The sequence below is a fragment of the Quercus suber genome, unplaced genomic scaffold (assembly GCF_002906115.3).
Source record: "Quercus suber isolate HL8 unplaced genomic scaffold, Cork oak 2.0 scaffold_107, whole genome shotgun sequence".
In the NCBI taxonomy this organism is placed as follows: domain Eukaryota; kingdom Viridiplantae; phylum Streptophyta; class Magnoliopsida; order Fagales; family Fagaceae; genus Quercus; species Quercus suber.
The window spans coordinates 957,937-978,041 of NW_027069572.1; the positions used below are offsets into that span (position 1 = coordinate 957,937).

Here is a 20,105-nt window from a genome sequence, read left to right on the forward strand (position 1 = left end):
TGTTGATTTCTAGGATAGTTTAGTCATTTAGCTTTTCCATATAAAAAATGGAAATTTTTTTTTTATACATTCTGTCAAACGTTGGAACATGTTTTTCGAAAAATTTTCATAAATGCAACCAAATACTGAATTTTGTTTTTTGGCAAAAAAAAAAAAATTCTTTAAGAAAATATTTTATGCTGAAACAAGCATAATCAAAATAGCTTCTTATAATTTTGGCATTCCTTACAAAGAAAAACAAAAATAAACGGTACATAATAAAAGTTGGGTACTATAAACGTGATTACACCAAATGGTTATTTTCTTTCTGCAACAAATGGTGACACTCTCATTAATTAGGATAGTTCCTTTAAGAATAACAAGTATTTAAAATTCTATTACAAAAAATTTCAAAAATTTTAAAATTATTTTTTATTTATCATTATTAGGTCAACACTACAAGAAACTTGAATTGTTTCGACCCACATTTTTCAAGGGTTCACAAAACATTGGGGAAATAAATGCTAATTAATGTGGCCGGCTTGATTTAAAGCAACCTTATTTCGTGGGTCACAAATTTTTAAAAGAATCCTTGAAATAAACTATTCCATACAACCGATATTGGGCATTTGGATGAGAATGGGTACAATGACCATGTGTCTCATTTAAACAAGTTGATTTCCCTTTATATCTATATATGCAGTTTTGGATGCTCTATTTAGTTTTTCATTTTTCCTTGTATTTATGATTAATTTTGTTAACCCTTTCCTCGATCCATTTATTAGAATTATATTAATTGTAAGACTTTCTATCATGTTACAGAAGTTAGCTCTCCAAATAATTTCAATGCAACATTACCAACGCAGCTTGGAATGTTGACCTCCTTACAACAGCTATAATTTTCATACATATTTGGTTGTATACATTGGACTTTTGATGTATTTGGTTGTAGTATGTGGTTTTTGTACATGATTGTATTTTTTTTTTTAAATCTTATTTTGAGGGTCAAGAGACCCTTAAATAATCTTATTTATCAAGGGTTATGCATGTAAATCTTTTAACCCTTGGTAAATAAGGTTATTTAAGGGTCTCTTTGTTCCCAATATACATTAGGGCCTGTTTGGTTGGAGTGATTATTGGATGAATAGAAAATTTGGGAGAGAAAAGTGGAGAAAAAATGAGAGTCGAAAGTGTTTACTTGAAGGGGGGAATGGGGAAGAAAATGGTAGGGTTGAGGAGTTTTCTTATTGAGTCCATCAAAAATCAATTTCCCCAAATTAAGCAAAACATAAGAGTGATTTTGCTTGAGTCTTCTCATTTACTTTTTTGCCATAAATTGCAATGACATCTCTCTTTGATTTTTTTTGTCCTTTTCATATTTTTCTTTCTTTCATACTACTAGTGCTATGTTCTTTAATAGAACAATATAATATGTGTAATGTGTTAATTTTTATAAGATGTGATTTTAGTAATTTTAATTGATAATAAGTAATATTTTCCTTATTTAATGTAATAAAGACATAAGAGTAATTAATTTATATAAATTACATTTTTCATCCTCTCACTTTTTTCTTTAACCAAACAAAAGAGTTTTTTATCACTCTATTTTTCTACCCCCGACCAAGTACAATGAGAGAAAACTAAAATCACTTCAAGTTTTTCACTTTTCCATTATTCCAACCAAACAAATCCTAGCAATTTCGGAAAAACGCCACAAGATAACTAGTGTTTTTAAAATTTTCTAAGTATGGGGAATAATAAAAGTTTATACATTATATATAGACCATTAAGCTTTGATCATCACACATATGTCATTGCCCCTGCGCAAGTCAACCGCTGCATGCGTTTGTGGGCCGTATTATTGGGATGACATCAAGTGAGGAATTAACAAAATCATATTATAAAAAAAAAATGTGGAGAGAAAATAAATTTATGAATGGCCTAATATTTTTTTTAATTTATTTTTAATATGGTTTTCTTTCCAATTTTGAGTTGAACAATGTAAGAACAATCAACTTAGAAGTAGACAAACACGGAAGATACAGGTCCATTCATAGATTGCTAATGTATCATTTTTTTATTATAAACTTTGCTATCCTGTCATTAAAAAACAATGACACTTAATTTTTCTGTTAGACAGATTAAAAAAAAAAAAAAAACTAGATATATAAATGGACTAATAGTGCTCATTTTTTAAATCTTAGATATTAAAAGTGTTCATTTGAGATTCAAGGACTAAAAGTGCTAAAAAGATAAACGTTTTAAGAATTAACAATGTATTTCGACATATAAAAAATTATACTGCAAGAACCATGTAATCCATAGTTTCAAATAAAACAACTGTAATGTGGGTAATGCCATAATGGAAGCACTTTTTTCTCAACTTTTTCCTATAAAGTCGAAAGTGTAGACCAAAATACTTAGAGTGAGAGGAGAGGTTAACTCTTGTATTTTTTTTTTTTTTTTTTTAAATTTTTTATGATGAATGGTTAACTCTTGTATGTATGAATCGTTACATGGAGCTCTAATCCTGTCAAAAAGTTTAATGGTGAATTTCTTCAAGGAATATCTCCTTTTAATGATCGAGGAACTATTGATTGACATGTTCTTGCCTTTGTTGGGGTGTGATCCATGAGCCTTCTCCTAAAGTTTTTGATATATGCGATAGAATTTTAACTTATAATATTTGCTCTGTAATAATTACTCTTTATTGTCTAATCAGGACATCAATTAATTTTTATTATAAGTGGGGTTCAAACATCATATTTCTTATTTAATGACAAGAGACTTTACCAATTGAATTAATTGAAACCTAAATTCTCCCTTATCGAGTTGAATTGAAGGAATTATGTTGGTGATGTTGTGAAAAGAAATGTTGTTATTGTATTTGACAATTGCCTAGATCTGTATAACTTTGATGTTTGAAAATGGTTTTGATGCTCTTGATGTTTATGAAAGATGGAAGTTTTAAGATTAAATTAAGGTTGAAAGTGATTGATATTGTGGTTTATGTGGGAGGGTTGAGAGAATAGGTGTCGACATTGGATTTTAGGCTGCCGATCGACCTTCCTATCCATTTGGCAGTTTTTCCTATGTAGCCAGACACGTTTACTATTGATGAAATCAATTTTCATATATTCTCATGTTTATATTTGAATAAGAAATAAGATATGCTTCTTGGTAGAAAATAATACAAAAACATATATACTCTTATTTATTTATTTCAAATAGAATCTTTATAGTGGAATCTTTGGAGATGTGTAAAGTAGTTTTTGTCAATGTAATGAAAGTTTTGGCAATGTAATGTAATATTTTGGTCTATGTAATTTAGTTTTCGAAATCTTGTAAGGGAATGTGTTTCACACTTACCAATAAATTTTAAGTTCGCCTTAAGAGCATTCCCATTAAGGATTGCATATGCTAAAATATGCTTTTTTTTTAGCATTTATAACCCAAAAATCTGCTCCTGCAAAGATTGCATATGCTAAAAATTTTGCAATATTGCTACCATGCACTCTCATTTTTGAGACCGCACTGTAGCCCAATACTATCATTTTTTAATACTTTTAATTCTCTCTCCTCTAAGACTGAGACTTAGACTCCTTTCTCACTCTCAATCTCTCTATCTTTTCTCTCTTTCTCTCTGCTTCTCACTAAGCTAGAATCTGAGATTTTGGTAAGAAATTTCTTCAAATTTGGGTTTGTGATTTGACTTTGGTGACTCCGATCTCCAAGGCGGAAAGCCATGTCGAGATGATGAAGCGGCATTTCGAGTCATCAGTAGATTTCATTAAGCTCTGGCTCGGCGTTCACGGGACTCCAGTAATCAATCTGGGTTTTGTTTCTTTTTGTTATTTCCTTGTTGGATTACTATGGAGAGGGTAATCAATTTGGGTTTAGTGGCGTTGATGTTCAAACGGAGCTTGGTGGTCAGCCATGGAGCACGGGTTGGAGCATGGATCGAAGGAGTTGTGGTCCGATTTAGTTGATTTGGTTTGTGGGTTTTTTTTGGCTGTGGGTTGTGGTCTAATTTGGCCGTGGTTTGTGGGGGGTTTTTTCCTTTTTTTTTTGCTGTGGTTGGTGGTGATTTGGTTCGATTGTTGATTTCTTTTTTTTTTTTCTTTTTTTTGGATGTGGATATGGTGGGTGTGGTGGGTGGATGTGGAGTTTTTTTTTTTTGGTTGTTGTTTGTGGTTGTGGTGGATCTAGCTGGTGGTTGGTGGCAGCGATGGTGGGTGAATGCGGTGGCCGTAGTGCTGAGAATAATTGGGTTGAGAGAGAGAGAGAGAGAGAGAGAGAGAGAGAGAGAGAGAGAGAGAGAGAGAGAGAGAGAGAGAGAGAGAGAGAGAGAGAGAGAGAGAGAGAGAGAGAGAGAGAAAATAAAAAATGAATAAAAAACAATAAAGAAAGAATATATTTAAATGGAATGTTAAAAAAATAGAAGTTTTGATTGAAGGAATATTGTAAAGTGATGTGTTATATATTATAAAATTGGTTTTTGAGATGGTAAATGCTAAATTTTTTAGAATTGTTGATGGGAATGCTCTAACAATTACACCAAAATACAATTGAGGCTTTGAGTGGAGTCCATGCATAATGTGTCGTGCTCATGAATGATGGAAAATTTTATATTATGCAATATTTAATGAGGATGATGAGATGTAATATTCCTCACTAAAATTTTATTAAAAATTAATTAGATATGATTCTCCAACTTACATAGTGGGAGATTTTATTATTATTATTATTTTTTTTTTTTTTTTTTTTGTGGGAGGATACATAGTGGGAGATGATTATTAGCTTTGTGAAATATTTTATCTTGCTATACGAGAAAGAATACCATAATTTAGTTGGAGTTTTGAAGTAAAATGAAGATGTGTCCTAATGTCAACCTTGTGTAATAAATTCAGTGCAAATGGACACTAAGAAGATAGTTGAAAATCTCTAGCCAATGGAGAAAAATTAGATGAGAATCTATAACATTAACATGTGGTAGAGGAAGATCCCACACTGCCCAACATCATCGTGATATGGAGGCTTATGAGTATTGGATTGAGAAATATTGGTGCGCGACTATTCTCAGTAGCATACTCAATGATTTTACTGGGGAGTTTGAAAACTATCCAGCTATCTAAGAAACGTGGAACCAACTAAAAATTGTTTATGGAGGACATAAACAATTCGGTTGTGTGCCCTTACTTTGAAATTTGAGCAGTATGTCATGGACTGTGGTATTATCGTTTTATTTATTTAGAAAAACGTGGTATAATCCCTGTCTATTTTTCTTTATATCCACTTTATGCAAGTTGTCTTGGCGGTGCAAAAAGTAATGCCTTGCAATTCCCTATTTTATAATTTTATATTATTTTCTCGTTGGTTGGACTTTGACAATTCCTTAGCAGAATCAAAAGCACTTTCTCACGCGGAATAGTGCCATGCACGTACGATACTTATAATACATTACAAAACAAAGCCTCCTTTTGTTGGCGAGCCCAGCTACCAGAAAAATTCTCCAACTTTACTTTGCTAAATATATTCGAGGTAATTAATACTTCTATCAGCTGACTTTGCTTACTCTTCCTCCAAGTTTTGTTATTGTATTTTGTTTCCATTTGGTGTAAACTCAGGAGATGAAATACCGTCTGTATTGAACATTCTTTATTTTTTGATGTAAGCTAATAGATTGAGGGTCAATCTTGTGAAAGCTTTTCAGTTTAATAACGAATTTTTTTGTGCAATGAAAGGGATCAAGCACAGTAACAGCTGCTATATATATATATATATATATAAAGGAACCATCGAAAAAAAAAAAATGAAACAGCTGCTATATCTATAGGGGGTGCATTTGTTTCGATGTTAGAAAAAAAAATTGTGTTTTTAGGTGTTTTGAGTGGCTTGAAATCTTTGGTCAAACTGAAAAAAAAAAAAAAAAAATAGCTGCCATATATATATATATATATATATAAATGAACCATCGAAAAAAAAAAAAATGAAACAGCTGCTATATCTATAGGGGGTGCATTTGTTTCGATGTTAGAAAAAAAAAAATTGTGCTTTTAGGTGTTTTGAGTGGCTTGAAATCTTTAGTCAAACTGAGAAAAAAAAAAAATGTAGGTATGAGCGTACGTTGAAAAATTTTATGCATAAAAAAATATGTAAAACATTTACGATCATCATCCCTTCATACTATCTAAATATCCCAAAATCTTTCAAAATGACTAAAATAACCCTTAAATATCTAAAAATTACAATAATACCCCAAAATACCAAAATTGACCAAAATAGAAAAGGAAACTCCAAAATTTTAAAAAGAAAATCACTATGACCTTTAAAATGATTACAATACCCTTGAAATCTCCAAAATTACCAAAATTCATTTAGAACATCAAAAATGCCCCTAAAGTGTTTAAAATGACTAAAATACTCTTAAAATCTCCAACATGACCAAAATACCATCGAAATTACCAAACATAACCAAAATACCCCTAGAAACTCCAAGATAAGCAAAATACCCTAGAATTCTCAATATTACCAAAACATTACCATTGAAAAGTCTAAAATGAAAAAAAAAAAACCCATTTGAACTTCTAAAATGACCAAATGTCCATAGAATTTCTAAAATAATTAAAATACCCTTGGAACAACCAAAATATACTTAATAAATTCTAAAACACCACCGCACACATTTGGTGTGATAGTCACTCTACAAATATAAGTGCTTGTGGAGTGTGGGGGGTAAGGGTCGAGATTCAAGTCTCTAGTAGAAAGGTTCACATATATATACACTTAGATTAGGCTAGAATAAAATTTCTTTTTTCTATATATATATATATATATAAAATAAAAAATAAAAATTCTAAAACAACCAAAATACTCTTAAATCACCAGAATGACTAAAATACCCTAGGAACCTCCAAAATGAACAAAAGGCTCCAAATAACTCCACAAAAGGTTCCAAATACCTCCAAAATTATCAAAATAGCCTTGACATCATTTTGGTGGTTTGAGATGTATTTTGGGTTTTTGGGAGGTTCCTAACATATTTTAGCCATTTACTTTTCCATATAAAAGGAATTTTTTAAAATAATATTTATAACTTGTCAAATGCTGGAAAATATTTTTTACAAAAACATTTTATGCTAAAACAAATGTAACCAGGAAAGCTTCTCATCGCATGGCATTTCTTAAAAAGTAAAAAGAAAAAAAGGAAAAAAAAAAAAAAGAAGTAAAATAAACAGAAAAATAAAAGAGAGATATTTAATTCAAGCCATTATAATTATATTTTACTAAAGTATTTGAAATTAGCGTGGCTCTTGAATTGCATGAAAGCCGCCATGTTACGAATTTGAACAAATGAAACCTAAAATAGTTCGATAAAAATATTTTCATAAACAACACTTATATTTTTGAGAGCCATACATAAACAACTCATGAAATAGGGACGTCAACATTATTAATTTGGGCAAACTTTGAAACAGGCAATCCACATTGTTTACATAAGATTAAAAAATGAGCCAAAAAATAGTTCTTTTTTTAGGACAGAGGTGTACTTACAGAAGGGGCTCGTTGCTATTGCGCGTGCCAGCAGCGCCGCTCAATCGGGGGCTGCGACTTTGAAATAGGCAATCAACATTGTTTATCTTAATCCTCCTTGTCTTTTTCTTTTTAATTTTTAATAATTATGTTATTCGTTGACGTTTGACAATCCTTTTTTTTTTTTTTGGCAAATTGTATTGGCGGTGAAGAAAAAAAATATAAATTAATGCTATAAACAGTTCTTTATTATATTTTTTGTAATTTTATATGAATTTTATTTGGTTGGATTTTGACCATTCTTTCACGAGTACTATTTCTCACGCGGAATAGTCCCAAGCAATCCATAAGAATCATTATAAAACAAAGGTGAGCTCAGCTACTACTATTAAATTTGCAGGCCATCTATTTATTCTCTAACTTTGCTATGATCAGCAGACTTTGCTTACTCTCTCTCCGAATTTTGACCTCAAATGATCCTATAAATATATTAATTGTCCTCCTTCATTCTCACAATACCACAAGCAAAGCTTAGAGCTACTACAAATTTGAAAATACAAACTTCCAATTTAGCTTAACACACTCCATCTCTATCTTCCTGATCCTTATCCTGTTATTGCATTAATGGAGAGTGCACGTTTGATCCAAACGTCCCTTTTGGTGTTTCTCTTGATCTCTTTGACTATATATATATATATAATAAAAAATAAAAATTCTAAAACAACCAAAATGCTCTTAAATCACCAGAATGACTAAAATACCCTAGGAACCTCCAAAATGAACAAAAGGCTCCAAATACCTCCACAAAAGGTTCCAAATACCTCCAAAATTATCAAAATAGCCTTGACATCATTTTGGTGGTTTGAGATGTATTTTGGGTTTTTGGGAGGTTCCTAAGATATTTTAGCCATTTACTTTTCCATATAAAAGGAATTTTTTAAAATAATATTTATAACTTGTCAAATGCTGGAAAATATTTTTTACAAAAACATTTTACGCTAAAACAAATGTAACCAGGAAAGCTTCTCATCGCATGGCATTTCTTAAAAAGTAAAAAGAAAAAAAGGAAAAAAAAAAAAAAGAAGTAAAATAAACAGAAAAATAAAAGAGAGATATTTAATTCAAGCCATTATAATTATATTTTACTAAAGTATTTGAAATTAGCGTAGCTCTTGAATTGCATGAAAGCCGCCATGTTACAAATTTGAACAAATGAAACCTAAAATAGTTCGACAAAAATATTTTCATAAACAACACTTATATTTTTGAGAGCCATACATAAACATCATGCAATAGGGACGTCAACATTATTAATTTGGGCAAACTTTGAAACAGGCAATCAACATTGATTATATAAGATTAAATAATGAGCCAAAAAATAGTTATTTTTGTAGGATAGGGGTGTACTTACAGAAGGGGCTCGTTGGTATTGCGCGTGCCAGCAGCACCGCTCAATGGGGGGCTGCGACTTTGAAATAGGCAATCAACATTGTTTATCCTAATCCTTCTTGTCTTTTTCTTTTTAATTTTTAATAATTATGTCATTCGTTGACGTTTGACAATCCATTTTTTTTTTTTTTCTTTTTTTGCAAATTGTATAGGCGGTGAAGAAAAAAAAAATATAAATTAATGCTATAAACAGTTCTTTATTATATTTTTTGTAATTTTATATGAATTTTATTTGGTTGGATTTTGACCATTCTTTCACGAGTACTATTTCTCACGCGGAATAGTCCCATACAATCCATAAGAATCATTATAAAACAGAGGTGAACTCAGCTACTACTATTAAATTTGCAGGCCATCTATTTATTCTCTAACTTTGCTATGATCAGCAGACTTTGCTTACTCTCTCTCCGAATTTTGACCTCAAATGATCCTATAAATATATTAATTGTCCTCCTTCATTCTCACAATACCACAAGCAAAGCTTAGAGCTACTACAAATTTGAAAATACAAACTTCCAATTTAGCTTAACACACTCCATCTCTATCTTCCTGATCCTTATCCTGTTATTGCATTAATGGAGAGTGCACGTTTGATCCAAACGTCCCTTTTGGTGTTTCTCTTGATCTCTTTGAGTGTTTCTTACGTGCATTGCCAAGCCACTCGTGTTGGGTTCTACTCCAAATCATGCCCTCGAGCTGAATCCATTGTTCGCTCAACGGTTCAAGCTCATTTCCAATCTAATCCCACTGTGGCTCCTGGATTGTTAAGGATGCACTTTCATGACTGTTTCGTGCAGGGTTGCGATGCTTCTGTCCTCATTGAAGGGCCTAACACTGAGAAAACAGCTGGACCTAACCTTGGTTTGAGAGGATATGAAGTTATTGATGATGCCAAGACCAAGCTTGAAGTTGCATGCCCTGGTGTTGTTTCTTGTGCTGATATTCTTGCTCTTGCTGCTCGTGATTCTGTCGTTCTGGTACTTGATCTCATGCTTTTATACTACCGATTTGCCTGGCTTTACAGAATCCATTGATGCTCAGAAGAAGAAGTTTTCAGCGAAAGGTTTAAACGCTCAAGATCTTGTTACTCTTGTCGGTAAGCATCAACACATTATCATTTAATAATTCATATTTTATATCCCTAGCTCCATGTTCAAGTATGTGTTTTACAGTCAAGAACTTTATAGTTCAGTGAACTACAATTCAAATCCTCGTCTTTTATTATTATAACTATAGATTTACCCAAAAAGTACGTGTCCTAGTTTATTACATTTCATCTAACTTCTATTCATTTCAATTAACAATTGACTAGGTGGCCATACTATTGGAACTTCAGCTTGCCAGTTCTTTCAGTACAGATTATATAACTTCACCACTACTGGAAATGGTGCCGATCCTACAATCAACCCCATTTTCCTTCCTCAATTACGAGCACTCTGCCCACAAAATGGTGATGCCACAAGGCGTGTTGGACTAGACACCGGTAGCCAAAACAGATTTGACTCATCTTTCTTCTCCAACTTGAGGAATGGCCGAGGAGTACTTGAGTCTGATCAAAAGTTATGGACTGACGCCTCCACCAGAAGTTTTGTTCAAAGCTTGCTTGGGTCAAATGCCTTCAATGTGCAGTTCGGAAAGTCCATGGTGAAGATGAGCAACATTGGCCTCAAGTCTGGTACTCAAGGTGAAATTCGCAAAGTGTGTTCTAAGATCAACTGATCAAAAGGGCTCCAAGCTAAGCCACGAAGGATGATTACAATTATTCCCCAAAAAAAAAAAAATGTATTCAATTTGTTATTGAATTTTATTTCCATTTTGGTGTAAGCTCAGGAGATGAAAAACCATATGTAATGAAAATTCTTTATTTATTGGAGTAAGCCAATAGATCAAGGGTCCTTGAGAAAGATTTTCAGTTTAATAATGAAAAGTAATATTGATTTTACTACATGCGCTAGCTGATAATAGCTTATGATCAAACGCAGAACAACTTTCGCATATCACTCTTTTTTTTTTTTTTTTTTTTTTTTTTAATATATATAGCGTCTACTCTTGATAGTAGCTCTTTATTATTAGACCAATCAAGACACTAATAGATTTTTGGTGTAAAACAGGATTGAATTTCAGATCTCTTATTCAATCATTAGAGATTTTTTTTTTTTTTGGTAAAAACCATTAGAAATTTTACCAATTGAGTTAATTAGAATTCACGCATATTACTCTAATTTTTGAGAACTCTCACTTTTTTTTTAAAATAATTTATTTATAACACTTGCCTTTAATTTTCACATATAAACATAGGATTTAAATCTTTTAAAGTTATTAGGAAACTTTACAAAGTAAAGTTTTTTAAATCTTCACATTTCTTTTTAAATTGATAGTCAAGATACTGCCACGTCATTAATCTATTAATCTTTTTTTTTATACATCAACAGTTGGGGTGGGAGATTTAATTTAAACCCTAAATGTATTCATTGGAAACACCAAGAAATTTCAATTAAACTAAAATGCTCTTGACTAATTGATACCACTTCAACCAAATAATCACGTAAAAAATAATTTCTCGCATTCATTTTTTGTGATATAACACATTAGTTTATTGTATCTCTATCATTGTTCTTTTTACTTCTAGAGTTTTTTTTATTCTAATATAAGTTCTTTAGCCAGCTTTTTTACGATCAAGATTTGCTTCTCGATCTCCTGGAGGTTTGCCAGTTTCAAGAGCATAGTTTTGATCCTAGTTTGGATAATAAGATAATATTCTACATTTTATTCATGTCAATGCCGATCCACAATAAAAAGATAATCACAATATCTTTGTTTTTTCGCTTCTGAGGAGAGCTTTATACTAAAAAATTAAGATTAATAAGTACAGAGTAAACATAGAACACAAGTACTCAGGGAGATTTATATTACACAAGTCTAGAAGTAGTTAATCTTTGGACTTCTCAGAAGTACACAAAATATAAAGATGGAGGGAAAGTCCTATAAATTAACACAAAAAGACTAGCTATTAGAGTTTCTCAAAACATCAGAACATTTTTTTCTTTTCATTATATATGCGGAATGGTCACTTGCTAAGGTCTAGCGAGGGTGCTCCTACAATCAGAAATTAGAGCATTAGAAGATGGATGCAATAAAGAAGTATTACTAAGCAAGTTAAATACCTGTATCAAGTCAGTTTCAAGAATAAGATTATGGTAGCTGATTTCCCAAGCAAGTGTTAAACCGTCGCGAATAGCCTATTATTCTGCTGTTAAACTAATTGTAACATCTATATTACGGGAAAAACTTACAATCCAGTTTCCAAAAATGATCTCTAGTTAAATCACCAACCCTAGAAGAACCTTGGCTGCATTTGGAAATTGGAACTACCTACTATTAAATTTTAAAAAGATTTCAAGAGGGGTGGGAGCAAGGAATCCATTTCACAAATTTTAAAAAATATGAAAAATGCTGTCCATGACTATTCCCAAAACTTTCACAACAATTTCCAAGTAACAGGTTGTTATTAGCTCTTACTAATGAGAGAAAAAAAAGTCATAAACAGCTTTAATAATGGGTTCAAATTAGAACTAGAAACAACTTACCATTTTGGATTTGTTAAAGTGTTATGGACATAATACTTCTTAAAAAATTTTGTTTGGGAAAAAAAGTCCGAATTGTTAGGGGGGTTGGATCTGGTGCCAAACTCACCAGTTAGGACCACACACAATCACAAAGTAAATGAAAGGGTGTTTCAAGAGAAGTACAACTACAACTATAAAGGGAAGAGTTTGACCTCCATGAAAGCATGGTTCACTATTTTCTTGTTAGTATAACTATAATCAGTATATAGAGCTAGAGTATTCTCTCCCACAACTGTGTTTTTCATCCTTTCTCATTAGGTAGAATGGTTTTTGATGATGCCAAAATCGTCAGTTAAGGTGATCGTCTAGATGGTGACTTAGGATCGCCCAAATGCCTGCAGGAGAGAAAGATTCAAATTGGAAAGGTCACTAGTGTGGTGCCAACCACTAGGCCTCTGATAATAAAGTCAGATGACTAGGAAAAGAATTGCCAATGGCTCTATCTATGTAGTGAGTATTAGAATAAAGACAGAAAAAAAATGTACCTCCCTTGGGGTTTTGTGTTACCTATATATATGGCTTTCTTTTCTAGTTGTTAGGGGCATTCAATGGCAGTACCAATTTCATTCTTATAATGCCTTTAAATGGTTTGAATAAGAAGATTCGGTGTCTCCTCAACATCCATGTTACTTATTGTTGATGTGTAACATCATTCTATTTATTGCGGGTTAAATGGCTTTTCCCTTCGACCAACGTGGACTCGGCCTGGACGAAGGAAATTTAATGGACTTATCAGTTGCCCCCCTATTCCATGATCATCGAGCCACCTAAGGAAGATCTTAGGAATATGAAGAGTCATCTTCTCCCTCCCTTTTTTTTTTTTTTGGTGGTGTAGCTAAATACAATTTCAAGCTCTATGCTTATTGTGATACGTTTACTTGATATTGTTTAGGTTCTAGCTAATCTCCTTGGAGCTTGGAGAATTAGGCTTTTGCGGTTGCGACGTAAGTAGCCTTTTAATGGGATTTTGGAAAATAACCATGTTGCATAAATAATGTTTTTCTTTTTGGGTCAAACACATTTTGGAAAATTATTTATAAAACTATGTTTTCTTAAAAAGTGTTCTGGTGTGACCCTACTATATATGATTACATATGAAAGTGCATCATATTTGGTATTGCATCTGGGGAAATGCATGAATTGTTGATATGGAAAAATGAGCATCTTTTATTTNTTATGGCGCTTGGGATACCACCCTTATTGCATTTACTACATAGTGGCAGTGTGGCGCACATCGTGGCCACGCGTCATATTCTGGTTGGCTGGTGAGGGCACTTTTTTCGAGGAGACCCTTTGGTTTCCCACGATTTTCCGTTTCACAAGGTGACTTTTTAAACACCTTCACCTTCTACACTCTTCACTTTACCTTTCTTCTTTCTACTCTGTGTCTTCTCCTTTGAGTTTCAATTTCCCTACTTCTCATGTACGCCTTTTTTGCTTCCTTTTTTCCTTTTTGAGAACATTTACTTCCTCCTTTTTGCTTAATGGTTGACTATTCTGAAATTAGGCACCTTTCTCCTTCTGTTTGATTCTTCTTTGCTTGCTTAGGAGCATCCTTTGGCTCTTCTAGTAATCATTGTCCACGAGTTGGGGACTTCGCCGCAGGGGGTAATAGCCTAGGTTTAGTTTTGGGTGATTTGTACCCTTTGTTGCGCCAATTTTTAGATTGGTTTAGGACCATACAAGAAACATTGAGGGAAGAGAGAATGGGCTCTAAGATTAGGTTGAGAGATCTAGAAACGGGTTTGTCGTCTAGTGCTGACACTACTAGGGCTGAGACGGACACCATTGCCTCTGTACCTACATCTTCCCAATCCTCTATTTCACAACCTCTTTGATCATTTCATGCTCTCAAGGAGGAGTGTTCCCTGAATGAGGAAAACCATAGCAAATTTAGGTATAGGTTCCAATTTCCCGAGGAGACTAGGATTCATCTTCCTAGGTTGAGTGAGAAATCCTGTGCCTTCACCCATGGTGAGGTGTGTTTCTATGAGGCGGCCTTCCTATGTGGTCTGAGGTTCCCGTCCATCCCTTCATAATGGAACTTCTCCATTATTTGAACATTGCTCCTAGGCAACTTATGCCGAAATTGTGGAGGATCGTCATAAGTTGCATGGTGATTTGGACAATCATGGCTAATGGGGACATGTAACATCCTAGTCAGTCAAAAAAAAAAAAAAAAGGTAGAGATCAAATTTTTTAGGCCACACATGCCCCACCTACCACACATTTCAATCTATCTCACCCTCTCATGTTCGGCCATATCTCTTATTTGTTTTTTTTCTTTTCTTTTCACTTAAACACACTCCTCTCTATCACTCTCATCCTCTCCATCGGTACTTCCATACCACACCCACCATTTCCACCATCATTTTTCCAGCAAGATCACCGGAAAGTCCATAAGAACCTAAAAATTTCCAATCTTTAGGGTTTTAAACTTTGGTTTGAGGTTATTTTTTTACTAAGATTTAATAATGATACCCATGTGATTTATGAGCATTGGAAGTGATATTTATGTGTTTCTGTGTATAGGTTTTGTATTGGTGGAATTATTTGATGAGGGGTATATGATTTGTGCTAATGATGACTACCTAAAGTTTATTTATGGTGGAAAATTTAGGAGTTTTGAGTTATAAATTGGAGTTTATGCCTTGTAATCAATTTGTTGAGAAACTTTGGAAGTGGAATATATTATTATTGATAAGGTTAAATACTAGGCTTGCTTAAATAAGTGTTTATTTGGCAATTCCTAAATTGTAGCTAAATACAATTTCAACTTATCTTATTGTGATACGTTTACTTGATATTGTTTAGGTTCTAGCTAATCTCCTTGGAGCTTGGAGAATTAGGCTTTTGCGGTTGCGACGTAAGTAGCCTTTTAATGGGATTTTGGAAAATAACCATGTTGCATAAATAATGTTTTTCTTTTTGGGTCAACACATTTTGGAAAATTATTTATAAAACTATGTTTTCTTAAAAAGTGTTCTGGTGTGACCCTACTATATATATATGGAAAAATGAGCATCTTTTATTTAATCTTTGATAAGGAAATCATGGATTTTATGGTATATTAGAAAATTTAAAGAAGCTTATCTTGTCTTGTTATGTGGGAAATTGATAGAAAATCTCTTTACAAGAATGAAACTACCTGGATATAAACTATGTATTTGAAAGTATGTATACCTGTGAGCTTTATGTTGTTTTAACCTTATGCCATGTGTGATTTCCCAGTGATTACCCAATTTGATTTTCATATTCTTTGTGACAACGGAATCAAATCTAGGTCAGTGCCCTTTCACTTTGGATGACGCGTTCTTCCCTGCTGTGCATGGGGGGGAAGAGGTTCCTTGATTGTATGTGAGTGAGACTACTGTCCATGGGTCCAAGAGACCACATGCAAGAGAGGTCTTATTTGACATGCTCTCTTTGTTGCCCATAGGGGGAGAGAAAAATCTTGAGGACATGGGTGAGGCTGCTATCCATAGGGCCAAGAGTTTGTGAAAGCTCAAATTTGTGTGAAAACACAAGAGCTGTTTAGATCCCCAAATTAATTAAAAAAAAGGCTCAGTTGATTTTATTTTAACTTAAACTAAGTGCGGAATAGAGCAAATGAAAGCAAACTAATAATATAACTACTCTAAGCCATATTCATTAAATATCAACAATAAAATGAAAGTTAAAAGAGTAGGGAAGAAGAATGCAAATACAAGATAATACTGTGATGTGTTATTGAAGAGGAAACCGAAAAACTCGGTGAAAAACCTTTCCGCCACCCTCCAAGCGGTAAATTGATCCACTAAAAAATAAAGTTGGAGTACAAGAATAAAAAAAGACCCTTCAAGCGTAGTCTACCCAATGTACTTGAGCCTTCCAAGCTCCTGCTACCAACTGATTTAACAAAATCTTGTCCTCTCTAGCTTTCCGGATCCCGCAATACGCCTGATTACATTCGCCATGCCTCACCAGCTTCTTTTGGCAAATCCCCAAAACTTACCAAGCTCCAAAATACTCTTTACAATCTGAAAATGTGTGATTTGTGTTTGTGTACAAATCTTCTCTCAAGGTATGACAATGGGAAAGGGAAGGAGAAGATGCTAGAATGATTTCTTACTAAGGATGAGTAGCATTCTCTCTAAAAGATGGGTGTGTGTGTGTTGTAGAAAACCTATCTAGGATTTTTCTTTCTGAATAGCCTCCTTATACTTTTATGGGTAATAAGTTATATATAGTATGGGTGAAGGGTAAGAAAGTCACACTTAAAAAATCCTCTAGGCAGAGAGTTTCGCAGGTATCTTATGGGAAGGCTTTACTCGCGAGACACTCGCGAAACTGACTGCCTGACACTACTTTTCAGCTTCCAACATGTGATTCTCATGCGGCTTTTCATGGGTTAGCTTCTCATGAGCTTCTCGCAAAATCCACTTGTTCTTTAATTCATGCTCGATTCTTCACTAACTTAATATAATAAAATCCCACAAAATACAAGGAATAAAATTAAAGCAAATACAACACTTTTTTTCATGGAATAAAGTCAACATAAAACATAGTTGTGAATTACAACTTTACAGTCTGCATACCAGAAAGGACAATATCATACCAGTTTTGAATGGGTGGATCCTCTGACCGATCTATGTGGTAGTGTGGTATATTTGTGATAATTTACCTTATGTTAGATATCATGGCTTTGGAAATTATATTGTTGATACTCACAGACTCTAGTATATAGTTTCAAGGTATTTACTTTGAGAAATTTTGTGTTTCATTATTCAATCATTCTTGTCATATCATATTATTATTATTGAAAATGAAACTTGCATGTCCCCCACCTCCATTAATTATGCTACTTACTGGGCTCTGTCTTATCCTATTATTTTATAAAATTTTCAAAGTAGGCAACAATCTTTTGAGACAACTTTTTGGTGACTAACAATAATTAGACTAACTATTAATGGAGGTTGAATGTTTGTAATGAAGATATTAGATGATGTACATCTTAGAATAGACTTGACTCATTTTTTTTGTACATTATAGTGGTTGTGACTTTATTCCCACTGATGGTACAAACTAATGATATGTAATTATTTATTCAAACCTCTATTCTTTTGTGGCTAATGGTCCTTGTAATTATTGCATAGAGCTCTGACTTACTTTGGGAATATATTTAATGGAATTATTATAATAACTCTTGATATTGGTACTTGATATAATTTATTTGGATTGTATTGTCAAAAAGGAAAAATCTATAGGTACTTTTGAGATGTTTTTCTCATGGTTTAGACTTTTTGAGTTTCAGGACATGATCAGGTTAGACGAGTTTGTTCACCTGTATTGTCTAAAGGAATTAAAGGAGTTCGGGTATTATGAGCTTGTGCCCTAGGATAGAAGATCTTGGCTTATCATCGATCTTCCTTCGTCCTTTCGTTATTTGAAATCTAAGTATTTTTTCGTCTCGGGTGATAGATGGGAGACCCTTTCTAACGATTTTTAGGGGGAGATTCCTAGGCTGCTGCATAGATGGGAGACCCCCCAAATTGGTGCATTTATCTCTTGCAAGAAAATCTTCTGTTTATTTATTCTGGTCATCATTTTTTATCTCTTAGTATGTTTCCACTTGTTTTGCAATTAAGAAGTATCTTGAGCTCGAGAGTAAATTCAAAGGATGTGTTCAGGTGGTTATTGAATATGCAAGCACCATCGAAGATTTTGACGAGTTGGTTGACCCTCGGAATTTGGCTCGTCATTGCTTGGGTCCAGAGCCTTCCCACTACGTTCTTCGTGCTATACGGAGAGAAGAAAAAAGTAAGTTGATCTGGGGCAAGTTTGTTTACAAGTCATGGTTGAAGTATGCCTTCTTGATATTTCTCTGTTCCCGTTGCCTTTATGTGTGTCCGAGGTTCCTCTCCCTCTTGACACTTGTCAAACAGATCATTTGAACCTCCCATGCTCGTGTTGGGTCAAAACTCTTCGGATCCGAGGATGTTGGACTACTCGGGCATATGATTACCTCCTCGGATGGCACACGTGCTCACCTCAAGGCATTCCCCCTTGACGTGGGCCTCTGACTGAAGGTCACACCTCCTCGGACGAAGAGTGTTCCTCACTCAGGGCCTTGGGCCCAATAAGTTGGGTTGGGTTTTTCTCCCCCCACATATATATATATATATATAAATCAGTAATTTATTATTCATACATTATAAATCAAAAACTTCAAAAATACCATTCACCGTAATTTGCTACAATCTAAAACTTTTTTTAGTTAAAGCATTTTAGTTAAGGCATTTTATCGCAAAAGCTCTACAAGACTACAACGAAAAGCTCTATGGTTTAAGCTGTCAGAAACTCAGAATGTTAAGAGAAAGAGAGACCAAGCAAGCTGCTACTGAGAAGAACAGCAAGTCTCAAGTGAATTGCAAGTTAAAGACTAAAGAAAGGAGAACAGTGTTAAAGCTACAGTAGTTTTATCAACTAGGCCTATGCATTGGAATACTTATAAAGCATGTGATCTACACGTGCCTAGTTAATTGATTAGTTTGTTTATTTCCTTGCATCATTAGCATCAACCCGTGCAAATATTTGTCTATTTTAGCATAAGAACTTACATTTTTTATTTTATATTCCCATTTTTCCAAAACATCACATTATCTATTAATATTTACAACATTCATTAAAATATAATTTTTTCTTAATTTTTTTTTCTTTATTCACACACAACAACCATCATTCACTCTTTTACTTCATTCCTGGAATATGAAAAGAAAAGAATAAATTTTGGGCTTGCTTGGCTAAATTGTGGTCTTTTTTCTATTATATTAGCACTGATGCAAATGCTCTATTCCGCTGCTTCTGTTATATGTATATATAAATAGGGGGCTCCTACATTCAATGGAATCTGAGTTTATTTTTATACTTCCTACAACAATACCACCAAATGGACACAAAAGAAGTTGCAATTACCTGGTGAAACCCTTTGTCGTGAGTTAGAGCAACTCCTAAATCAGCTAAACATGAGTGTAACCAAAAATCCTCGCTATTAATGTATGAATATCTCTCTATACAATCGTCTGACTTTGTTGCCAATGCCTCTGCCAGAGGGTAACTCGAAGCAAACCCTCCTCCACCAAATGCCATATCAAATGAGAAATCAAATTTTGACTTGACACCCTCTGAATTGGACCCAATATAGTAGGGTTTAGTATGGTCATACTTTGCCAGTACCTCAACTAAATTATCTACCATAACTACAGTATCATCATCACCCTTTACATACCACCTCACATCTTTGTCTCCTTGTCTAGGTGCTTCCATGATTGTACGTAAAATTCTGACTTGAATCGGCCACAATATTTTTGGAAACACTTTCAATTTTGTGAGATCTTCGCTGACGCGAAAAGGAGGTGAAGTTGAAAGCCAAGGTTGGAACTCTTCAGTAGGAGGTCTATCTAGGAAAAGATATCCCCTTGTCACATTTGGTCTCCACCATGCTTCAATGTATGATTTTCTGTGCTTCCATGCTTTCAT

General features: G+C 33.6%; 2 protein-coding genes across 2 annotated transcripts; one reads left to right on the forward strand and one right to left on the reverse strand.

Moving 5' to 3' along the window:
• Positions 1 to 9,310: 9,310 nt before the first annotated feature.
• Positions 9,311 to 10,926, forward strand: LOC111997071 (peroxidase N1). Its single transcript, XM_065775210.1, is given in 3 exon segments — positions 9,311 to 9,937; positions 9,939 to 10,057; positions 10,274 to 10,926. Coding segments are annotated over 3 exon segments (927 nt in total). The 5' UTR covers positions 9,311 to 9,536; the 3' UTR covers positions 10,681 to 10,926.
• Positions 10,927 to 18,260: 7,334 nt separating this feature from the next.
• LOC136068287 (uncharacterized) lies at positions 18,261 to 20,105 on the reverse strand. Its single transcript, XM_065775223.1, has 2 exons — positions 19,542 to 20,105; positions 18,261 to 18,365 (listed from the first exon to the last, which is right to left on the reverse strand). The coding sequence occupies exons 1-2, from the start codon at positions 20,103 to 20,105 to the stop codon at positions 18,261 to 18,263; spliced, it is 669 nt and encodes a 222-aa protein (XP_065631295.1).

Coding starts and splice junctions, on each gene's coding strand:
- LOC136068287 (XM_065775223.1), bottom strand. CDS start 20,105: ATGAAAGCATGGAAGCACAGAAAATCATACATTGAAGCATGGTGGAGA. Junction 18,366..19,541: donor ACGACAAAGGGTTTCACCAG/GTAATTGCAACT, acceptor CTCTCCGTATAG/CACGAAGAACGTAGTGGGAA.